The sequence below is a fragment of the Rattus norvegicus genome, chromosome 2 (assembly GCF_036323735.1).
Source record: "Rattus norvegicus strain BN/NHsdMcwi chromosome 2, GRCr8, whole genome shotgun sequence".
Classification (NCBI taxonomy): domain Eukaryota; kingdom Metazoa; phylum Chordata; class Mammalia; order Rodentia; family Muridae; genus Rattus; species Rattus norvegicus.
In genome coordinates, this window is record NC_086020.1 from 144,215,396 (window position 1) to 144,238,383 (window position 22,988).

A 22,988-nucleotide genomic window follows, 5' to 3' on the forward strand; every position below is an offset into this window, starting at 1 on the left:
ATACAGGGTCTGACTGTTGTTCACACTCTGTAAGCCCCTATGAGCTCTGCTTAGTTGGTTTTGTGGGCTGTGTTCTAGTGGTGTCCTAGACCCCTCTGGCTCCTATAGCCCCACATCCTCCTCCTGTAGGCTTCCCCTGGTTCTGCCTAGTTTTTGGCTATGGATCTCTGCAAAATATATTTATATATAATTACACACATAAACACACACACGATGTAGCATGTCCATCTTGCTACATTGTCCAGACCTTGTCATTCTTTTATAACTATTCTGTTTAGGGGACATACTCAACCTGATGTGTTGACGTTTGATTATTGTTCAGTGTGATGGGCGTTTTGATATACAAATTCATATAGCTCCATTTGCTTATGCTAAATTCTCAGAACTAAGTACATAATAGGCGGTACACACACACACCACCACCCCACATACATTTCCCTAAGTAAATTTATTTTGAAATTGTGAGCAGGAACCAGTGACAACCTTCTACTATTTCATTGTGATAATCATCCTCTATCACATGTTCAACATATATTGCAATTTCCAGGTATTCGTTAAGGGATTTGTTTTACAATTCATGTGGGAATAATTACTCAAAAACCTCAAACCATCACCTTATCACTAAATTTTCATTTATCCAGCTTTATTCTTGACAAGGATAACAGGCTTTAATTGTTTTGTAAAGTCAAGGGTATCTTAACACATGAAAGTAGACCCAGATTTCTATCTTCTAAATATTTTACATCTTATATGTAAATTTAACTCATAATTACTGCCTAACACCTTGAAAAATTTGTTATGTGCAGTATATTTTAAGTACAGAGAAGATTAATTCCTGTTCCCTAACCCAATCCTTTTCAAGGGTAGTGGTAGTATGCAGGTCAACTGATATGAACTACACTGGTTATTTCTAAACAGTCATGTCCTGGTCTATGGATTCTCCACCTCTAAGGCAGTAGTACCCTGGAGTTCATGGTCACTGTTACCAGCTCCCACCTTCACTTAGAATAACCTGAGTACCTACTGCTATGTTTCTGCTTGATAATTTGGAATAATGGTTTGTCTCATAGTCTTGAACCTAAATTATTTATGTAAGAGACTCTAGCATCTAAACATTTAGCTGTGGTCAACACATTACTCTGAAAACCAGAAAATGTAGAAGTATGAGATTTTCCTGAATGCTGACTGAGGAATGGCTCTGGCCTTTTACGAGGCTCACTGGCTGACATCAGGCTGCCAGCATGACTGCAATCTACAGTCACTGACCCTTCAGTCCAGAAGAACCCTCCATAATGGAGTGCACAGAATCTCTTCTTGCTACTGGAGCCTCTTAGTGCTTATAGATATAAGAGTAGATATAGAGTTTGCATCAAGAGGCCAATATGACATGTATGCCCTAGCAGGTTAGCTGTCTTCACGTTAAGTCAGGATGATCATAGAATGAAGGCACAAAAGCCACATCTAGTAGACCAAAGCTTAGTGAAAAGAAATTTGTAGGTGCTTTTACATGCTTGCAGGTAAGCCGGCCTTTTCCTCACAGTCCCTTGTCAGCTACAGCTGCCTACAAAGGCTTAGGCAGGAGTATTTTGAGTTTAAGGCCAACAAGGACTACACAGCAAATACCTCCCGCCCCACCCTCCAAATCAACAATAACAACATAACCAAAAATGTATAATTCATAATAAAAACAGGAGTCCAATAGAGTATTTGGTTGGAATAAATTTATTTCATCTGTCTGTAAACAAGGTGTTTAATAGTTATGGCATTTTTTTAAATGCATATTAAATCAGATGAGTTAGACTGTATCCCAGATGTAACAAAGTGCAGGGAAAGAAATGGACAAATCAGCAACAAGATTTGTTTTTAAATCTGTACATTATCCACAATGCCCAAACAATAGAAGCAAATACTAGAATGTCCCTAAAGTAGTGCCATTCGAAAGAAATTCCATCTCACAATAGCAACAGTTCATTTTAACAATAGTATGGCACAGGATACATATGAAAAAAATACATCACAAGACAGCCAAGTCCACAATAATGCAACTTCATATAAAAACCTAAGCTGCAAATAAAAATTGGTCCTATGAAAAATAAACTGGACACACTCCAGATGGTTATGTTGGGTTACCTAATATCCATAATGGCAGCCTTTTACAATTTTACTCAAGAGTACAGCTGGTGTGCAAAGAAAAGACAAGAAGTCTGAGCTACTGCAATGATCGAATGTCCCTGGGAATTTGATCGGTATGGTTACTGTAGTAAGGTCATGGGAGGAAGTGCCTTTCTCTCCACAGCTGCACTCATCACGTGCTATTGACACTACAAACAGTGTGTCCCAAGTGCAATCACTGTATCAAAGTAAATCACTGCGACTCTCACAGCTCAGCGAGGAGGTATTGATTAGGTTAAATAAACCAGGCACTACACAAAGAGAATGGAAGCAAACCAAACGCCTCATGTTCGAAGGGAGGGGATGAGAAAGGTGTGAAGTACAGATGCATGCACTTTTTCCTCCCAACCATGCGCTACAAAAGGAAGACTAAATGAGCTAAGTAAATGCTCAAAGTGCTGAGAAAACACTGATCAAATTAGAGATTGTACACCGGCACCTTGCTTAATATTAACTTATTTTAGTAATCAGTATTCCACTAATTGCTAAGACGAAGTGATGCCCGACTTGGCATGCCCCCTTCCCCCAATCTCAAGATATCATGCAAATCATTATTGTGCTGCGATCACGATGCCAGATAAGGGTTGGGCACACAGTGGCTAACATACAAATGACCCTTGGGAATCATGACAGTAGAAAATAAGGAAGGAAAAACTAGCTACCATCTACAATCTGGTAGCATTATGACCATAATTAGGGTGGTGATGAAGACAGTTGATAGGTAGGTAGATGGGAGAGGCTGCTTATACATCAGACCTCTTCAGGTATAAAGCGAGTTCATATGTTTTCTTGTTAATTGTGCCTGTGTGGACACCTTCCTTTCCCATAACTATAACCAATGCTGGAGTACACAAGGAAACAAAACAAAAATGAACAGAATTATTTAAGGGGAAGGGGAAGAAAGACAGACACCTTTCCCCACCAACAGAGGGATACAAAGGAGACACAGGTTCATATCCCATCACCCTGCATTGCTAATAAAATTTCCAGAATTAAGACTTAAGCTTACAGCTAGGAAAATTTAAGAGCAATTTTCCCCTAATACTTAACAGTCTGCCTAGCAGCTAGAACCCAGAGTCTCTCAAGTATTTTGCCATTGAGTATGCCTTCTTATTCAATCCGCCTCCATGGACCCCTTCTTTTCCCATTACAAAGACCAAGACTGAAAGAAAAAGGAGAAAAGTGTTTCAAAAGAAGTGTTAATCAAGAAATCACATAAGTTTAAGCAGATAAATTAATAAGTTAACATTAAGTTAGTTTTCCATAACTGTTTAACACTCAAAACCATTATGTCTCCAGAATGGAGATCCTTCAGGCTAGTAAACCAGCACACTGTGAGATGTATGCAGGGAAGCCCACTGTACAGCAGCTGAGTCCCATAAAGGCTCTGCGTGAGAGCGAGAAGGAAGGCGATCATTTACCTTGCGTCACAGGGAGAAATATTCTGGCTGACACCACACTATTTGTCTCTCAAAATATACTTTAACAACTTGATATTTTTCATTTATAAATTCTCCTCAAATGCAGCATGCATGATAAATACGAGCTATTGTCTCACATGTGTTACTGTAAATAAGTTAACATGTCTATTACTTCCAGAGGAAAATGAAAACCAAATTTAGACAGAAATGATACTGTCAGTCAAAAAACTCTGCATCAGTGGTATTTGTCTTATATTGATACTTCCCTTTGCTAATTGTTTCCAGTCTAAAAATCATCAAACTTGTTTACTACTTCTAGCACCGAATTTGTATTGTACTGAACTCAACTTTATGTACAGCTGTGTGCCAAATATACTCACTGCCACTAGATGTCAGCAGTGTTTTATGGTAAAAAAAAGTTTCATTTCATTTGGCTTCAAGTGTTGATTTTTTTTAAATGCATATGTGTGTTTGTCATACATACGTATATACTACATGTGTCTCGTGTCCTTGGAGGTCAGAAGAGGGCATCAGAGCCCTGGACTGTAGCTACACAATTGTGAGCTGCTGTGTGGGTGCTGGGAAGAGAACTCAGTCATGGCTGTTATGCACTAAGCAATCTCTCCAGCCCTTCAGCTGATGCATTTATTTTCCCAAGCTTAGCATCTTATATATCTGGACACAGCTAAAACTTAAGATTTGTATGTTTTAAAGTTATCTTGTTTTATGTGATTTGTTTATGAAACAAATCACACCTCAGACACCCACAGCATTAAATTATAACTCACTAGGCTCACACTGCAGAACTGTTGTGTGCTAACTTTGCCAAATGATGCAGTTATACAAGTTAATGCATAAATGTATTTGTCAGTGAGATGCCAGTGTAAATTTCAATCTCAAAGGTTCTCTATGAAATATTAAATTTTTTACGCCATATTGAGATCAGAATTTTTATTACCAAGTCTAGAAACTGGTACCAGAGTTTGTGGGCCAAGTATATAAACTGCATGTAGTTTCCTACTTTTCAAATTAAAATCTCATTCTTTGGAAGTATTTTAATAAATGGGACATGTACTCTAAAACTCTAGATTATTTCTCTCTTCTTCCGAAATGTTCCTGGCAGAAAAATAAAACAATGTGATTGTTTCCTTTTTATGATGAGCAGGGAACGGATTTCAAATCTAAGGAAACATTAAAGGAGAGCTCTACAAGACTAATTAGACACAAAAATAACTAAGTGACCAGAACAGTTTAACAACCACATATACCCCAGCATCCTAACATGACGGCTTAAGAGGCAACTTTCCATTGTTAAGATTACTAAAGCTGTGGCAGTTTACAGCAGTCAGGGGGAGGAGTGAGGCGCGTACGCACCACTCTGAAACAGACGAGATGGTAGCAGTGCCAGCCTTCAGTGCTGAGCAGCTCACAAACCCCCTTAAGAGTCTCTAGGAACGAATCTTTACTTAAACCATTAAAGAAACCCAAGTTCTAACGTGGCATGCAACTTTCAGGCACAAAAAACCAGCTTGCTTACCTCTCCCAGCTCTGCCAACAGCAACGTTGTATGTTGGCTCCCCACCTTGACTCTTTGTCCGGATGTCCATTGTGCAGTCCGAGTCAACGTATAGGCTATCTCTGATCACAGAGCACTTCTTTCCTCCAAGAGTCAAACCATTGGTAAAGAAACCTTCCCGGTCTTTTCCTATAATCACATCTATTTCTGCTGGCTGGCCACCCAAAACAAAGAAGAAAAAAATTACAGTTAATCAGAATTTGATACAACAAACTGTGTGCTGATGTAAATATCTTGATTGTTCTTGTTTTTATCATTACACGGTTACATGATTTACACATTAGTTTGCTTTTGCAGTGAGGTCTGCTAACTAAAAGCCAGAGTATAGCAACGGTACAAAGAGTCTCCCTAAACAGTTGGCAGTTGACACCGGCTACAAACTGAAATTGAGTTATTTATAAACTATATCAAGTCAGGTGCTACTTGAAGGTGCTTATGTAATTGTAAAGATTCAGCTATAAGCTCTTACAAAAGCTTGTCTGTCACATTCAGCCACATTAGTCATGTTGCATCAAAGTTAAAGTTGAGTGAAAGTCTACCCAGATAAACCTGCTCACTTCTCTGTTTCGAGCAGATTGAAATATCCCTGGCAGTGTGAGCCTCAAACACCACCTCCATCACTGTGGGGCATTTCCAAGTTCGTTTTTCCCTCCTATTTTTCTAGCCACTTTTTTCTCTCCAACTTGCCTTGCCCTTCCATTCAATAATCAGCTTTTCCTTCTGGACAAATGCAGTGTGGAGTCTGTCTACAGCACTGCAGTAACCAATAGTAAAATCAGAGAGAAAATGGAGGGGCATTGGTAAGGAAAGTGAGTTAGCCGGCAGAATAGAAAAGAGAATACGTTCATTCTAACATTCCATGAATAAGAAGGAAGGCGTCGCCCCCATCAGAACTGCAGAGTCATAGCAGGCCCCAGCCATTTCCAAGCATACTCCCGCAATCTTCTTAAGCCAGACAGCGGGAACTCACACACAAAGGCAAGACTGCAGAAAAAAAAAGTTAAATCACCAAATGTCAATTCGCTGTAGGAATTGTGATCTCTCACATGGGGACAGGAGATCTTAAAGCACTCCTATCATGGACTGAATCCACACTGATATATTAAACCATGTTAAGTAGTAAAATGCTGAGCACCTGTGATATGGGACTTGATTTTTCCTAGGTGATGGGAAGGGAGTGGGAGTGTGGAACTAAGAAATTAAGGGAATGGTCTTGTACTTGATACTGGTGCCAAAATTTTAAAGAAGAGCATTGCATAGAAACGAGCATAACAATAAGCAGTGCTGGAGGCTGATTGACGAATATACTCCAAACGTGTGGCAACCGAGTCAAATGCCATCAAGTCACATGAAGATGAGACAACGTGAAGCAGATATCGGTATTAGTTCTTTTACTACCATCACTAAAGAGGGAGTGACTTGAGAAGTGTCACCCCCCCCCAGCGACTCCCCAGATTTTTTTTTTAAATCACCCTTAAACCATCCCCTTTTTAGAGCTATGTTGCGTAACTGGGGATAACAGTATATCGATGAATCTCTATAGGTGGAGAAGAGAAATCAATGGCAGTTCGCCATCTTGGAGGAAAAAAAAAACTATAGAGCCACAGCTGAAGTAGATTCACGATTCCACCTACGTGGTCCGCGTACCTTTCTCTCCAGCCTAGGAGGCCTGGACACCCGCAAGCCTACGCAAAGTCACTCCATTAATTCCCGGGACCCGGCCACCGCCGCCACCCACATCCCGCGCACACTGCCGAGCCAGGGCCAGCCTGCTGCCTAGGACCTCCCGCCCACACCCGGGGACCTGCACTGCAGCCCGCCGGGCTCCCCGAACGCTGAGGGGCCTCCCGGGGTGACGTCCCCTCCTCCACCCTGGCAGCCGCAAGCCGGGGCGCCGCCGGGGCGAAGAGTCCGGCCGCCCCGCCCCCGCGCGGCCTCGGGCAGCATCCCCAGGCTCAGCGGCTGGCACGGGGGCCCCCCCGGCTGCATGCCCTTCCTCAGCCGGCGGTACCCTATCCTTCAGCCCCGGCCTCATCCCCTTCCTCGCGGGCGGGCGTCCCCTTCCTCAGGCCCGCCGCACACCTGCCGGCTCGGCGCCCCCGGGCCTCACCGTGATGCTCTGGAAGACGCCCCCGGCCGTGGCTGCCCAGACGTATTTGGCGTCGCAGTAGCCGACAATGGCGGCCTCCTGGCAGCAGCCATCGCACATCAGGTTATCCACGTAGCTCTGCCAACCGGCCATCTTCGAGCCCTTCGCACTGCAGCGGGGACGGCAGGAGCAGAGGCGCAGCAGCAGCGGCGGCGGCGGCGGCGGTGGAGGCGGGGCGGGGGCGGGGAGGAGGCGGCTCTGCGCAGGCACCGACCGCCCCTCTCCGGGGAACTGCGGCGGGCGGGGACAGGACCCGCAGCGGGGAGCGCCGGGCGGCCGCGGCCGCGGGGCTCAGGGGCCAGCGGCTGAGCGACGCTTGCAGCGGGGCTGGCGACGGCCGACTCACACCGCAGCTCCCTCGGCTCTCCGCGGCCAGCGGGACGTGTACGCGCGTGCGTGCGATCCTTCCGCAGCGCAGCCGGCGAGGGTCCCGGGGAGGGCGGGAGAGCTGAGGCGGGGGCGCGGAGGGATACCGCCGGGGACAATCACGGCCCACACGTGCGGCAGGCGAGCGGGAGCAGGGCTGGGGCGCGGCGGCGGAGGCTTCACCGCAGGCTATGAGGCGAGGCAGCTTGAGTGGGCGCCGTAGGGTGCCAGAGCTCTGGGTGCACGGCGGCCGCGGTGCTCACTCCTCAAGTGCCAGCCCTGGACGCGGTATTTATTGACAGCACCGGTGTCGGGTGGCAGGGTTGCCCTGGTGACGGGATGCAGACGAGGGTTTACTCTTTGTAGTGGGAGCGGCCAGTGCGGGTTGCCCACACTTGGGGAGGTGTCTCTTGAAAGACCTTGGCCAGCTGCGCCTCGCACGCTCCTGAAATCAGAGCAGTGGCAACGGAGCAGCGCAGCTCTTTGTTGCCTCCTTTGAGTACGAGGAACTCCAGGTTCAGTGGAGCTTTTGCCCTGAACGCAGTGCTGCTAATCACACATGGGGCTCAACGGTCCAGAAATTCTAACTAAAAAAAGCAAAGCAAAGCAAAACAAAAAAACCAGACCCTATGCGTACTTGGTAACTGGAAAAGTTACTGTGCGTTAAATACATCCACGAAATACAAAGAATAGTCGAGCTAGAAAAGATTCATTGAACTAGACCAGTGGTTCTCAAACTTCCTAATGCTGAGCGTGACCCCTTAACACAGTTACCTATGTTGTGCTAACCCCCCAACCATAAATTATTTTGTTGCTATTTCATAACTGTAAATTTGCTAGTTATGAATCATAATGTAAATATCTGATATGTGCCCCCAAAGGGTTTGAGGCCCACAGGTTGAGACCCACTGTACTAAATGGTGAAAATAATTCAGAATCTACATCCGAGGAAGACTTGTATATGACAGGGTGGGAAATGGTTTAAGAGTCTCCGAACATTCTCCTACATCTTTATTAACTTTATGTGCTGGGTCTAGACTCAGCATCAGATGTTCCCCAACGATGACCAGTTTGAGGTGACAAACCCGACCTGCTTATTAAGGGAAAGAAAGCTCCAGTAGATTGCAAACTATCATCAAGTTTAAAGTTGTGGAGCACACTGACAATTTTATAATAGCATCACTGAACTTTTATTTATTATTTATTTATTGGGCTTTAAAAAAAATAATGTCTTAGAGTTCTGATCGCTATGAAGAGACACTGTGACCACAGCAACTCTTATAAAAGAAAGCATTTAATTGGGGCCTGGCTTACAGTTCCAGAGGTTTAGTCCATTCTCATCATGCCTGGAAGTATGCAGTCTGGCATGATATGGAGAAATAGCTGAGAGTTCTATGTCTGGATCCCAAAGTAGCAGGAAGAGAGCATCACTGGTTTTGAATTGGACTTTGGAAACCTCAAAGCCCACCCACAGTACCACACTTCCTCCAACAAGGCCACACCTACTAATCCTTCCCAAGTAGTGTCACTCCCTGATGACTATCCATTCAAATATATGAGCCTTTGGGGGCCATTCTCATTCAAGCCACCTCGAGTAGGACCAACAACAGAGTAGTCAACTGTCAAGTAGAGATTATTTGTCCTCATGTTTGGAAGATAGAGAATTCTCCTTATAAAGGAATCCATCCACTTCTGCCATTGTGTCCTCACCTGATTTAATCTCCCTCACTCTTTCCTATTTCTTATTCTGCCTTTTTTGCCACAACCATTTTAATTCTTACTTCTTAACTTTTATTATCACCTTAAAAACTAAAGATGGGGGGAGAAATGGTTCAGAGGTTAGGACTGGATACTCCTCTACAGGTACCAGGTTCAATTATCAGCACCCACGTGGCAGCTCACAACTGTAACTCCAGTTCCAGGGGATCTGTGGCACCAAGCATGCAGGTAGTATACATATATATGCATGCAAGTAAGATACCAAGATACACAAAATAAATCTTTTTTAAGCAATTAAAGATGGGGCAGGGTGTGGTGTCACATATCTTTAATCCCAGCTCTAGAAAGGCAGGATCAGGAGGAACTCTTAAATTTGAGGTTATGTCTTAGGGTTTCTATTCCTGTACAAACATCATAACCAAGAAGCAAGTTGGGGAGGAAAAGGTTTATTCAGCTTACACTTCCACATTGCTGTTCATCACCAAAGGAAGTCAGGACTGGAACTCAAGCAGATCAGGAAGCAGGAGCTGATGCAGAGGCCATGGAGAGATGTTACTTACTGGCTTGCTTCCCCTGGCTTGCTCAGCTTTCTTATAGAACCCAAGACCACCAGCCCAGGGATGGCACCACCCACAATTGGCCCCCCTACCCTTGATCACTAATTGAGAAAATGCCCTACAGCTGGATCTCATGGAGGCATTTCTTTAAGGGAGTCTCTGTGTGATAACTCCAGCTTGTGTCAAGTTGACACACAAAACCAGCCAGTACAGGCCATGTCTACATATAGTGTTATTGGTTAGCCAGGGCTACACAGTGAAACCTGTTACCTGATGACAGCCAATGAAATAGATATGCTTATTTTGTGAAAATTTATAAAATGATAATGTTTAGAATTCATCTCCTTTATGCATTCTATAATCCAGTAAATTTAAACATTGAATAAGATAATAGAAAAGATACTAATTTGCAGAATTATAGAAACTATGTTTTTTGTAGGACTGTGGTAGGGGTGGTGGCCACTTGAGGTAGTGATTCCCTGGAGGCAGGAAGGTAACTCTGTTTGACATAACTCAGTAGCTGGTGTTGGTTCAAATTTTGAGAGTCTATTCCGGAGTAGTTTATTTTAGGTGTAGTTACAACAGGTGAAATTTCTCCTAACTCATTTTCATGTGCACAATAAAGCTTGAGACATAACTACATCAAAACTCTTTGTAAAGTACTTGTGACATCTTCCATAAAAAGGTGTTATATAGATTGACAAACTCATGATACGAGTCTGGGAGAGGATTTGGTGTGGTCTTGGCCACACGGATAGCAAAGGTCACTAGGGTATTAACTATGCCTGCTCTCAACCTTCGGCAGAAAACAGGTTATATATACACCCTCCCTTTGAAGGGGTGTCCCTGGGTCCTTAGCATTCCTGGTTCCCCCTAGTGCCTACCTGCAAGCACAAGGACTTCAGTGTCACCCACACTCTGGTGTTTTTAAGGTATTATTTCTGTAGTTTATTATTTCATTCACATTCTTTTATGGTTGGCTTGAAACATTGAAAGTATTAGAAGAATTGCATATTTTGTAAATCCTAATCTACAGATTAAAAAGAACATATGTTGCAAAAAGCAAAAAAATTAATTGTATCACAGTTTTCTCTCTTTTACCAAAATCAAGTGTAAAAAAACATAAGAGTTTAGAGCCTGCCACTTCCTCATATTTTCAAAACTGTAACAATGAGTTTTAATTACTGTTTTACTTTTTCCACATGGCATTATTTTTCTGCTGTTTCTAAAGTAAATTTTAAATAGCTAGGAAAGTGATATCCTGTTAGCTCCAGCTTGAATTGTAGCTTGTATACTAAGAGAGGCCATTCCTGGCTGTGGTGTCAGTGCTGTGAGAGAGTTGTCCTGTGCTTGTTTTCCTTAGTCCCAACCTCCATAGCACTGAGCCAGTACAGTGTATACAGTGCTCTCTTCCAGGTCAGGTAGCTATTGCTTATCTCGCCTGTCCAAAAGTTTCAGTAGAGGTAGAATATTGGGGTTTAGGGACAATACAGGTTACACTCAGAGGAGTATCAGTACAAGAAAAAGAACCACTGGCTTGTACCTTCCCCTCTTTTCTTCAGAGTAGTAGTGACAGGGCAGCAGTCTGCAGACTTGTGGCTCTGCTGCTAGTGCATGTATTCAGAATGGTGTGTGGGTAACAGCTAGTAAGTCACGTGCCTAGACTCTGTGCCTTATCCCAAAATTCTTTCATGTAGAACAACTTTGATTTAGAAGTCGTTTGGTGCCTAAATAATGTAAAATATGTAAGTCCATAAATTTATAATTTCGCCAACCAAAGAAATGCCATAATGGTTATATACAACCTGATAAATAGTTTAATAGACACTAAAACATAGACTTTAATTACCCAAGTACAAAAAGGTCAGAATTAAATGTAACGACATCATCTAAATTCTTCACCCACATATTTCATTTTAGGGGAAGTAAGTTAATTATAAAAGTAATATAATAATTAGGAAATTTTAAAATTTAGCCTGTCATTAATTGTCTTCTTTAACCCTTGTAGTACTTTGTCTTAAGATCTGCTTTATAAATATTAAGATAAATATCTCAGCTCTCTCAGCTTTCACCTACTATATCTTTGCTCTACTTTACCTTCATGCCATTGATTTTTGATACATGGTCTCTTGTAGCTCAGGCTAGCCTCTGACTTGATATTTAACCAACTTCACAATGACTCCAAACTCCTAATCCTACCTTCTACATCCCAAGTAAAAGTATTAGAAGAACAGTATATTTTGTGAATCAAACCTCAAAACATGTGAAATATGTGTTGGAAATAACAAAACCAAACCTTTCTAGCTCAGCTTGTTTTTAATCTTTCTCTATCTCTACAATTTAGATGTGTCCCATAAATTTCACAAAGAATTTTGTGACTTCATCCAATATGATGCATATCCATTAATTAACACATTTATTCCATTTATATTCATTGTAATAACTGGCATATATTTGAATATGTGTGAACACTTCTGTTAGTGCCACACATCCCCCTCGCCACTTCATTTGAAGACGTGTGTTTGAAGCTGGATGGTGGTGGTGTAAGCCTTGAATTCCAGAACTCCAGTGGTGGACACAGGTGGATCTCTGTGCTGGAGGCCAGCCTGAGTTGTCAAGTTCCAGGACAGCCAGAGCTGTTCTTGAGACAGAGAGACCCTGTCTTGAAAAACAAAACAAAACAAAAACAAATGAAAACAAAAAAGAAAAATAAGAAAGGTGTAAAGGTATAAATTGGTATTTAAAATTTTTCATCTGAAATTTATATGATCAATTTATCCATTTAATGTTACTCTGAAGATTTTTGCCTTGTATGTTTAACATAATAGAACTTTAAATAATATTGTAAAGAATCTCTTTGCACAGTCCAGGAACCTTACAGCATTTGAAGTCTGGTCATTCTGTGGTCTGTTGAGACAGACCTGTATCTTTGTACATACATCTTTGCTATTTACTTACTGTTCCTTGTCACATCCCAGGTCATTTTTCTTTAGTTATATCTTAATGTCAGTATTTGGTAAATTTTATGTTTTTATTTTTGTGAAAATGTCTTTATATCATCTTCATTCCCGTCAAAACAGACTATCTATTAAGGAAAGGCTGACACTTTCTCTAGAGTTTCTTTACCTTTCCTTTCAGTACTGCATTCTGGTTAATTCGTTTAGCTACACATTCCAGCAGAATACAAGAGATAGAAGAGAGAATCTCAGGGGCAGAAGATACCATAGAAAACATGACTCAACTGTCAAAGATAATGTAAAAGGCAAAAAGCTCCTAGCCCAAAACACAGGAAATCCAGGACTCAATGAGAAGATCAAACCTAAGGATAACAGGTATAGAAGAGAGTGAAAACTCCCAGCTCAAAGGACCAGTAAATATCTTCAACAAAATCATAGAAGAAAACTTCCCTAACCTAAAGAAAGAGATGCCCATAGACATACAAGAAGCCTACAGAACTCCAAATAGATTGGACCAGAAGAGAAACTCCTCCTGTCACATAATAGTCAAAATACCAAACGCACAAAACAAAGAAAGAACATTAAAAGCAGTAAGAGAAAAAGGTCAAGTGACATACACTTCCATATTAATGCTCAATTGTCTCCTCTGTTAAGCCTTTTTTGAACCTTTATTTTTGAAATTACATTTCACTGTGAGACATTAACTCTCAGATGATTGCTGGTGGTCCTGTCCTTGCTTGTCATGTGTGGTTACCTGGATCACTTCTTTAGACATCTATTGCCTAGTTATTGTATACTTTGTATCTGCTGGTAATTCCTATCTCTAAAGAACTGTGTATACTGGTCTTGCTTGCTTCTGAGTTCATTTTTCTTCATGTTTTTATTGCTTTGTGGTATTGGGAATTGAACCCAAGCCCTTTTACCTGCTGGGCAAGTATTGTGCCTGTGAGCCCCATACCAGCCCTTAGTTTTTTGAAACAGAGTCTTACTATGTAATGCTGGGTTGTCTTTGATTGGAAGCCTTTCTTGCTTATACAAATGTGCAGATTATAGAAGTGTGGCACCATACCTTTCACTGTGCTTCAAAACAAATGTTCCTAGTTTGACTCCTCTGTCATGGCTGCTGACACTTGTACTCAGAGCAGCCCCATAATTCCTGCTTACACGCAGGCTGCTGCTCTGATTGTCTCTGAGAAATTTCTTTCTATTTATTTGATAGATGGGGGATTTTGAAGGTTTTGTTTCTGATTTCTTTTTTTTTTTATTGGATCTATTTCTTTATTTGCATTTCAAATGTTATTCCCTTTCCTGGTTTTCTGTCCATAAGTCCCCTATCCCCTCTCCCTCCCCCCATAAGGGTGCTCCCTCCCTGTCCACAACTCTCCCCCACCCACAACCCCCTGTACCACTCCCCCCACTTTCCCCTGCCCGGGGGTCCAACGTTAACAGAGCCAAGGGCTTCTCCTTCCTTTGGTGCCCAAGACCATCCTATGCAGTTGGAGCCCAGGGTCAGTCCATGTATGGGTCAGTCCATTTGGGTAGTGGTTTAGTCCCTGAGACCGCTGGTTGGTTGGCATTGTTGTTCTTATGGGGTTGCAAAACCCTTCAGCTCTTTCAGTCCTTCCTCTAATTCCTCCAACAGGGTGTCCCATGCTCAGTTCAGTGGTTTGTTGCTGGTGTTCTCTGTGTTTGACATGCTCTGATACTCTGGTTGTGTCTCTCAGGAGAGATCTATGTCCGGTTCCTATCAGCATACACTTCTTATCTTCATCAGTGTTATCTAGTTTTGGTGGATATATATGTGTGTGTGTGTGTGTGTGTGTGTGTGTGTGTATAAATGTGGGGCAGGCTCTGAATGGCCGTTCCTTCAGTCTCTGCTCTAAACTTTGCCTCCATATCCTTTCCTATGGATATTTTTGTTCCCCCTTTTAAGAAGGAGTGAAGCATCTACATTTTGGTCATCCTTTTCTTGAGCTTCATGTGGTCTTTGGATTGCATCTTGGGTAATTCAAGCTTTTGGGCTAATAGCCACTTATCAATGAGTGCATGCCATGTGTGTTTTTCTGTGATTGGGTTACCTCACTCAGGATGATACTTTCTAGTTCCATTCCTTTGCCTATGAATTTCATAAAGTCATTGTTTTTGATATCTGAGTAGTACTCCATTGTGTAGATGTACCACATTTTCTGAATCGATTTGTCTGTTGAAGGGTATCTAGGTTCTTTCCAGCTTCTGATTATTATAAATAAGGCTGCTATGAACATAGTGGAGCATGTGTCTTTGTTGTATGTTGGAGCATCTTTTGGGTATATGCCCAGGAGAGGTATAGCTGGGTCCTCAGGTAGTGCAATGTCCAGTTTTCTGAGGAACCTTTAGACTGATTTCCAGAGTGGTTGTACCATTCTGCAATCCCACCAACAATGGAGGAGTGTTCCTCTTTCTCCACATCCTAGCCAGTATCTGCTGTCACCTGTGTTTTTGATCTTAGCCATTCTCACTGGTGTGAGGTGGAATCTCAGGGTTATTTTGATTTGCATTTCCCTGATGACTAAGAATGTTGAACATTTCTTTAGGCGCTTGTCAGCCATTGGGTATTCCTCAGCTGAGAATTTGTTTAGCTCTGCATCCCATTTTTTTTTTTCTGGGTCACTTTTTTTTTTAATTTTTTTTTATTAACTTGAGTATTTCTTATATACATTTCGAGTGTTATTCCCTTTCCCGGTTTCTGGGCAAACATCCCCCTCCCCCCTCTCCTTCCTTATGGGTGATCCCCTCCCAACCCTCCCCACATTGCCGCCCTCCCCCCACCAGTCTAGTTCACTGGGGGTTCAGTCTTAGCAGGACCCAGGGCTTCCCCTTCCACTGGTGCTCTTACTAGGATATTCATTGCTGCCTATGGGGTCAGAGTCCAGAGTCAGTCCATGTATAGTCTTTAGGTAGTGGCTTAGTCCCTGGAAGCTCTGGTTGCTTGACATTGTTGTACATATGGGGTCTCGAGCCCCTTCAAGCTCTTCCAGTTCTTTCTCTGATTCCTTCAACGGGGGACCTATTCTCAGTTCAGTGGTTTGCTGCTGGCATTCGCCTCTGTATTTGCTGTATTCTGGCTGTGTCTCTCAGGAGCGATCTACATCCGGCTCCTGTCGGTCTGCACTTCTTTGCTTCATCCATCTTGTCTAATTGGGTGGCTGTATATGTATGGGCCACATGTGGGGCAGGTTCTGAATGGGTGTTCCTTCAGTCTCTGTTTTAATCTTTGCCTCTCCGTTCCCTGCCAAGGGTATTCTTTTTCCTCATTTAAAGAAGGAGTGAAGCATTCACATTTTGATCATCCGTCTTGAGTTTCGTTTGTTCTAGGGATCTAGGGTAATTCAAGCATTTGGGCTAATAGCCACTTATCAATGAGTGCATACCATGTATGTCTTTCCGTGATTGGGTTAGCTCACTCAGGATGATATTTTCCAGTTCCAACCATTTGCCTACGAATTTCATAAACTCGTTGTTTTTGATAGCTGAGTAATATTCCATTGTGTAGATGTACCACATTTTCTGTATCCATTCCTCTGTTGAAGGGCATCTGGGTTCTTTCCAGCTTCTGGCTATTATAAATAAGGCTGCAATGAACATAGTGGAGCACGTGTCTTTTTTATATGTTGGGGCATCTTTTGGGTATATGCCCAAGAGAGGTATAGCTGGATCCTCAGGCAGTTCAATGTCCAATTTTCTGAGGAACCTCCAGACTGATTTCCAGAATGGTTTTACCAGTCTGCAATCCCACCAACAATGGAGGAGTGTTCCTCTTTCTCCACATCCTCGCCAGCATCTGCTGTCACCTGAGTTTTTGATCTTAGCCATTCTCACTGGTGTGAGGTGAAATCTCAGGGTTGTTTTGATTTGCATTTCCCTTATGACTAAAGATGTTGAACATTTCTTTAGGTGTTTCTCAGCCATTCGGCATTCCTCAGCTGTGAATTCTTTGTTTAGCTCTGAACCCCATTTTTTAATAGGGTTATTTGTTTCCCTGCGGTCTAACTTCTTGAGTTCTTTGTATATTTTGGATATAAGGCCTCTATCTGTTGTAGGATTGGTAAAGATCTTTTCCCAATCTGTTGGTTGCCGTTTTGTCCTAACCACAGTGTCCTTTGCCTTACAGAAGCTTTGCAGTTTTATGAGATCCCATTTGTCGATTCTTGATCTTAGAGCATAAGCCATTGGTGTTTTGTTCAGGAAATTTTTTCCAGTGCCCATGTGTTCCAGATGCTTCCCTAGTTTTTCTTCTATTAGTTTGAGTGTGTCTGGTTTGATGTGGAGGTCCTTGATCCACTTGGACTTAAGCTTTGTACAGGGTGAGAAGCATGGATCGATCTGCATTCTTCTACATGTTGCCCTCCAGTTCAACCAGCACCATTTGCTGAAAATGCTATCTTTTTTCCATTGGATGGTTTTGGCTCCTTTGTCAAAAATCAAGTGACCATAGGTGTGTGGGTTCATTTCTGGGTCTTCAATTCTATTCCATTGGTCTATCTGTCTGTCTCTGTACCAATACCATGCAGTTTTTATCACTATTGCTCTGTAATACTGCTTGAGTTCAGGGATAGTGATTCCCCCTGAAGTCCTTTTATTGTTGAGGATAGCTTTAGCTATCCTGGGTTTTTTGTTATTCCAGATGAATTTGCAAATTGTTCTGTCTAACTCTTTGAAGAATTGGATTGGTATTTTGATGGGGATTGCATTGAATCTGTAGATTGCTTTTGGTAAAATGGCCATTTTTACTATATTAATCCTGCCAATCCATGAGCATGGGAGATCTTTCCATCTTCTGAGGTCTTCTTCAATTTCTTTCCTCAGTGTCTTGAAGTTCTTATTGTACAGATCTTTTACTTGCTTGGTTAAAGTCACACCGAGGTACTTTATATTATTTGGGTCTATTATGAAGGGTGTCGTTTCCCTAATTTCTTTCTCGGCTTGTTTCTCTTTTGTATAGAGGAAGGCAACTGATTTATTTGAGTTAATTTTATACCCAGCCACTTTGCTGAAGTTGTTTCTCAGCTTTAGTAGTTCTCTGGTGGAACTTTTGGGATCACTTAAATATACTATCATGTCGTCTGCAAATAGTGATATTTTGACCTCTTCTTTTCCGACCTGTATCCCCTTGATCTCCTTTTGTTGTCTGATTGCTCTGGCTAGAACTTCAAGAACTATATTGAATAAGTAGGGAGAGAGTGGGCAGCCTTGTCTAGTCCCTGATTTTAGTGGGATTGCTTCAAGTTTCTCTCCATTTAGTTTAATGTTAGCAACTGGTTTGCTGTATATGGCTTTTACTATGTTTAGGTATGGGCCTTGAATTCCTATTCTTTCCAGGACTTTTATCATGAAGGGGTGTTGAATTTTGTCAAATGCTTTCTCAGCATCTAATGAAATGATCATGTGGTTCTGTTCTTTCAGTTTGTTTATATAATGGATCACGTTGATGGTTTTCCGTATATTAAACCATCCCTGCATGCCTGGGATGAAGCCTACTTGATCATGGTGGATGATTGTTTTGATGTGCTCTTGAATTCAGTTTGCCAGAATTTTATTGAGTATTTTTGCGTCGATATTCATAAGGGAAATTGGTCTGAAGTTCTCTTTCTTTGTTGTGTCTTTGTGTGGTTTAGGTATAAGAGTAATTGTGGCTTCGTAGAAGGAATTCGGTAGTGCTCCATCTGTTTCAATTTTGTGGAATAGTTTGGATAATATTGGTATGAGGTCTTCTATGAAGGTTTGATAGAATTCTGCACTAAACCCGTCTGGACCTGGACTCTTTTTGGTTGGGAGACCTTTAATGACTGCTTCTATTTCCTTAGGAGTTATGGGGTTGTTTAACTGGTTTATCTGTTCCTGATTTAACTTCGATACCTGGTATCTGTCTAGGAAATTGTCCATTTCCTGAAGATTTTCAAATTTTGTTGAATATAGGTTTTTATAGTAAGATCTGATGTTTTTTTGAATTTCCTCTGAATCTGTAGTTATGTCTCCCTTTTCATTTCTGATTTTGTTAATTTGGACGCACTCTCTGTGTCCTCTCGTTAGTCTGGCTAAGGGTTTATCTATCTTGTTGATTTTCTCAAAGAACCAACTTTTGGTTCTGTTGATTCTTTCTATGGTCCTTTTTGTTTCTACTTGGTTGATTTCAGCTCTGAGTTTGATTATTTCCTGCCTTCTGCTCCTCCTGGGTGTATTTGCTTCTTTTTGTTCTAGAGCTTTTAGGTGTGCTGTCAAGCTGCTGACATATGCTCTTTCCTGTTTCTTTCTGCAGGCACTCAGCGCTATGAGTTTTCCTCTTAGCACAGCTTTCATTGTGTCCCATAAGTTTGAGTATGTTGTATCTTCATTTTCATTAAATTCTAAAAAGTTTTTAATTTCTTTCTTTATTACTTCCTTGACCAGGTTATCATTGAGTAGAGCATTGTTCAATTTCCACGTATATGTGGGCATTCTTCCCTTATTGTTATTGAAGACCAGTTTTAGGCCGTGGTTGCCCGATAGCACGCATGGGATTATTTCTATCTTTCTGTACCTGTTGAGGCCCGTTTTTTGACCAATTATATGGTCAATTTTGGAGAAAGTACCATGAGGAGCTGAGAAGAAGGTATATCCTTTTGCTTTAGGATAGAATGTTCTATAAATATCCGTTAAGTCCATTTGGCTCATGACTTCTCTTAGTCTGTCGACATCACTGTTTAATTTCTGTTTCCATGATCTGTCCATTGATGAGAGTGGGGTGTTGAAATCTCCCACTATTATTGTGTGAGGTGCAATGTGTGTTTTGAGCTTTAGTAAGGTTTCTTTTACATATGTAGGTGCCCTTGTATTTGGGGCATAGATATTTAGGATTGAGAGTTCATCTTGGTGGATTTTTCCTTTGATGAATATGAAGTGTCCTTCCTTATCTTTTTTGATGACTTTTAATTGGAAATTGATTTTATTTGATATTAGAATGGCTACTCCAGCTTGCTTCTTCTGACCATTTGCTTGGAAAGTTGTTTTCCAGCCTTTCACTCTGAGGTAGTGTCTGTCTTTGTCTCTGAGGTGTGTTTCCTGTAGGCAGCAGAATGCAGGGTCCTCGTTGTGTATCCAGTTTGTTAATCTATGTCTTCTTATTGGGGAGTTGAGGCCATTGATATTGAGAGATATTAAGGAATAGTGATTATTGTTTCCCTTTATATTCATATTTGGATGTGAGGTTATGTTTGTGTGCTTTCATTCTCTTTGTTTTGTTGCCAAGACGATTAGTTTCTTGCTTCTTCTAGGGTATAGCTTGCCTCCTTATGTTGGGCTTTACCATTTATTATCCTTTGTAGTGCTGGATTTGTAGAAAGATATTGTGTAAATTTGGTTTTGTCATGGAATATCTTGGTTTCTCCATCAATGTTAATTGAGAGTTTTGCTGGATACAGTAACCTGGGCTGGCATTTGTGTTCTCTTAGGGTCTGTATGACATCAATCCAGGATCTTCTGGCCTTCATAGTTTCTGGCGAGAAGTCTGGTGTGATTCTGATAGGTCTCCCTTTATATGTTACTTGACCTTTTTCCCTTACTGCTTTTAATATTCTTTCTTTATTTTGTGCGTTTGGTGTTTTGACAATTATGTGACGGGAGGTGTTTCTTTTCTGGTCCAATCTATTTGGAGTTCTGTAGGCTTCTTGTATGTCTATGGGTATCTCTTTTTTTAGGTTAGGGAAGTTTTCTTCTATGATTTTGTTGAAGATATTTACTGGTCCTTTGAGCTGGGAGTCTTCACTCTCTTCTATACCTATTATCCTTAGGTTTGATCTTCTCATTGAGTCCTGGATTTCCTGTATGTTTTGGACCAGTAGCTTTTTCCGCTTTACATTATCTTTGACAGTTGAGTCAATGATTTCTATGGAATCTTCTGCTCCTGAGATTCTCTCTTCCATCTCTTGTATTCTGTTGGTGAAGCTTGTATCTACAGCTCCTTGTCTCTTCTTTTGGTTTTCTATATCAAGGGTTGTTTCCATGTGTTCTTTCTTGATTGCTTCTATTTCCATTTTTAATTCCTTCAACTGTTTGATTGTGTTTTCCTGGAATTCTTTCAGGGATTTTTGCGATTCCTCTCTGTAGGCTTCTACTTGTTTATTAATGTTTTCCTGTGTTTCCCTAAGTGTGTTCATGTCTTTCTTGAAGTCCTCCAGCATCATGATCAAATATGATTTTGAAACTAGATCTTGCTTTTCTGGTGTGTTTGGAAATTCCATGTTTGTTTTGGTGGGGGAATTGGGCTCTGATGATGGCATGTAGTCTTGGTTTCTGTTGCTTGGGTTCCTGCGCTTGCCTCTCGCCATCAGATTATCTCTAGTGTTACTTTGTTCTGCTATTTCTGACAGTGGCTAGACTGTCCTATAAGCCTGTGTGCCAGGAGTGCTGTAGACCTGTTTTCCTCTCTTTCAGTCAGTTATGGGGACAGAGTGTTCTGCTTTCGGGCGTGTAGTTTTTCCTCTCTACAGGTCTTCAGCTGTTCCTGTGGGCCTGTGTCTTGAGTTCACCAGGCAGCTTTCTTGCAGCAGAAAATTTGGTCTTACCTGTGGTCCTGAGGCTCAAGTTCGCTCGTGGGGTGCTGCCCAGGGGCTCTCTGCAGCGGCAGCAACCAGGAAGACCTGTGCCGCCCCTTCCGGGAGCTTCAGTGCACCAGGGTTCCAGATGGTCTTCGGCTTTTTGCTCTGGCGTCCGAGATGTGTGTGCAGGGAGCAGTCTCTTCTGGTTTCCCAGGCTTGTCTGCCTCTCTGAAGGTTTAGCTCTCTCTCCCACGCGATTTGGGTGCAGAGAACTGTTTATCCGGTCTGTTTCTTTCAGGTTCCTCGGTGTCTCAGGCAGGTGTCCTGCCGCTCCTGGGCCCTCCCCCACGGGAGCCCAGAGGCCTTATACAGTTTCCTCTTGGGCCAGGGATGTGGGCAGGGGTGAGCAGTGTTGGTGGTCTCTTCCGCTCTGCAGCCTCAGGAGTGCCCACCTGACCAGGCGGTTGGGTCTCTCTCTCACCGGGTCTGGGAGCAGAGAGCTGCTCTGCATCCCATTTTTTAATAGGGTTATTTGGCTCTCTGGAGTCTAACTTCTTGAGTTCTTTGTATATTTTGGATATTAACCCTCTATCAGATGTAGGATTGGTAAAGATCTTTCCCCAATCTGTTGGTTGCCATTTTGACCTAAGGCAGTGTCCTTTGCCTTACAGATGCTTTGAAATTTTATGAGGTCCTATTTGTTGCTTCTTGATCTTAGAGGATAAGCCATTGGTGTTTTGTCCAGGAAATTTTCCCCAGTGCCCATGTGTTTGAGCCTCTTCCCCACTTTTTCTTCTATTAGTTTGAGTGTATCTGGTTTGATGTGGAGATCCTTGATCCACTTGACTTAAGCTTTGTACAGGACGATAAGAATGGGTAGATTTGAATTTTTCTACATGCTGACCTCCAGTTGAACCAGCATCATTTGTTGAAAATGCTATCTTTTTTCCACTGGATGGTTTTAGCTCCTTTGTCAAAGATCAAGTGACCATAGGTGTGTGGGTTCATTTCTGGGTCTTCAGTTCTATTCCACTGATCTACCTGCCTGTCTTTGTGCCAATACCAAACAAGGTGTTTTGCTTGTTTTGTTTGTTTGTTTTTAATCACGATTGCTCTATAATACTGCTTGAGGTTGGGGATGATGATTCCCCCAGAAGTTCTTTTATTGTTGAGAATAGTTTTTGCTATCCTGGTTTGAATTTGCAAATTGCTCTTTCTAACTCTTTGAAGAATGACTTGGAATTTTGATGGGGATTGCTTTGAATTCTAGATTGCTTTTGGCAAAATGGTCATTTTTCGTGTATTAATTCTGCCAATCCATGAGCATGGGAAGTCTTTCCATCTTCTGAGATCTTCTTCAATTTCTTTCTTCAGAGACTTGAAGTTCTTGTCATATAGCTCTTTCACTTGCTTGGCTAAAGTCACGCTGAGGTATTTTATATTATTTGGGACTATTGTGAAGGGTGTCATTTCCCTAATTTCTTTCTCAGCCTGTTTATCCTTTGAGTAGAGGAAGGCT

General features: G+C 42.0%; 2 protein-coding genes across 2 annotated transcripts in view; both read right to left on the reverse strand.

Annotated features, from left to right (window-relative positions):
* Positions 1–22,988, reverse strand: part of Rpl12-ps2 (ribosomal protein L12, pseudogene 2) — an 852,478-nt gene that overhangs the window by 280,995 nt on the left and 548,495 nt on the right. The window lies entirely within an intron of this gene.
* On the reverse strand, positions 1,705–7,541 carry Pfn2 (profilin 2). Its single transcript, NM_030873.2, has 3 exons — positions 7,280–7,541; positions 5,131–5,323; positions 1,705–3,334 (listed from the first exon to the last, which is right to left on the reverse strand). The coding sequence occupies exons 1-3, from the start codon at positions 7,409–7,411 to the stop codon at positions 3,237–3,239; spliced, it is 423 nt and encodes a 140-aa protein (NP_110500.2). The 5' UTR covers positions 7,412–7,541; the 3' UTR covers positions 1,705–3,236.

Excerpts from the sequence above, each read along its gene's own strand:
- Pfn2 (NM_030873.2), bottom strand. The coding sequence starts at position 7,411 with ATGGCCGGTTGGCAGAGCTACGTGGATAACCTGATGTGCGATGGCTGC. Across the intron at positions 5,324-7,279 it reads GCGTCTTCCAGAGCATCACG|CCAGCAGAAATAGATGTGAT; the intron begins GTGAGGCCCGGG and ends TTGGGTGGCCAG. Across the intron at positions 3,335-5,130 it reads TGTTGGCAGAGCTGGGAGAG|TCTTGGTCTTTGTAATGGGA; the intron begins GTAAGCAAGCTG and ends TTTTTCTTTCAG.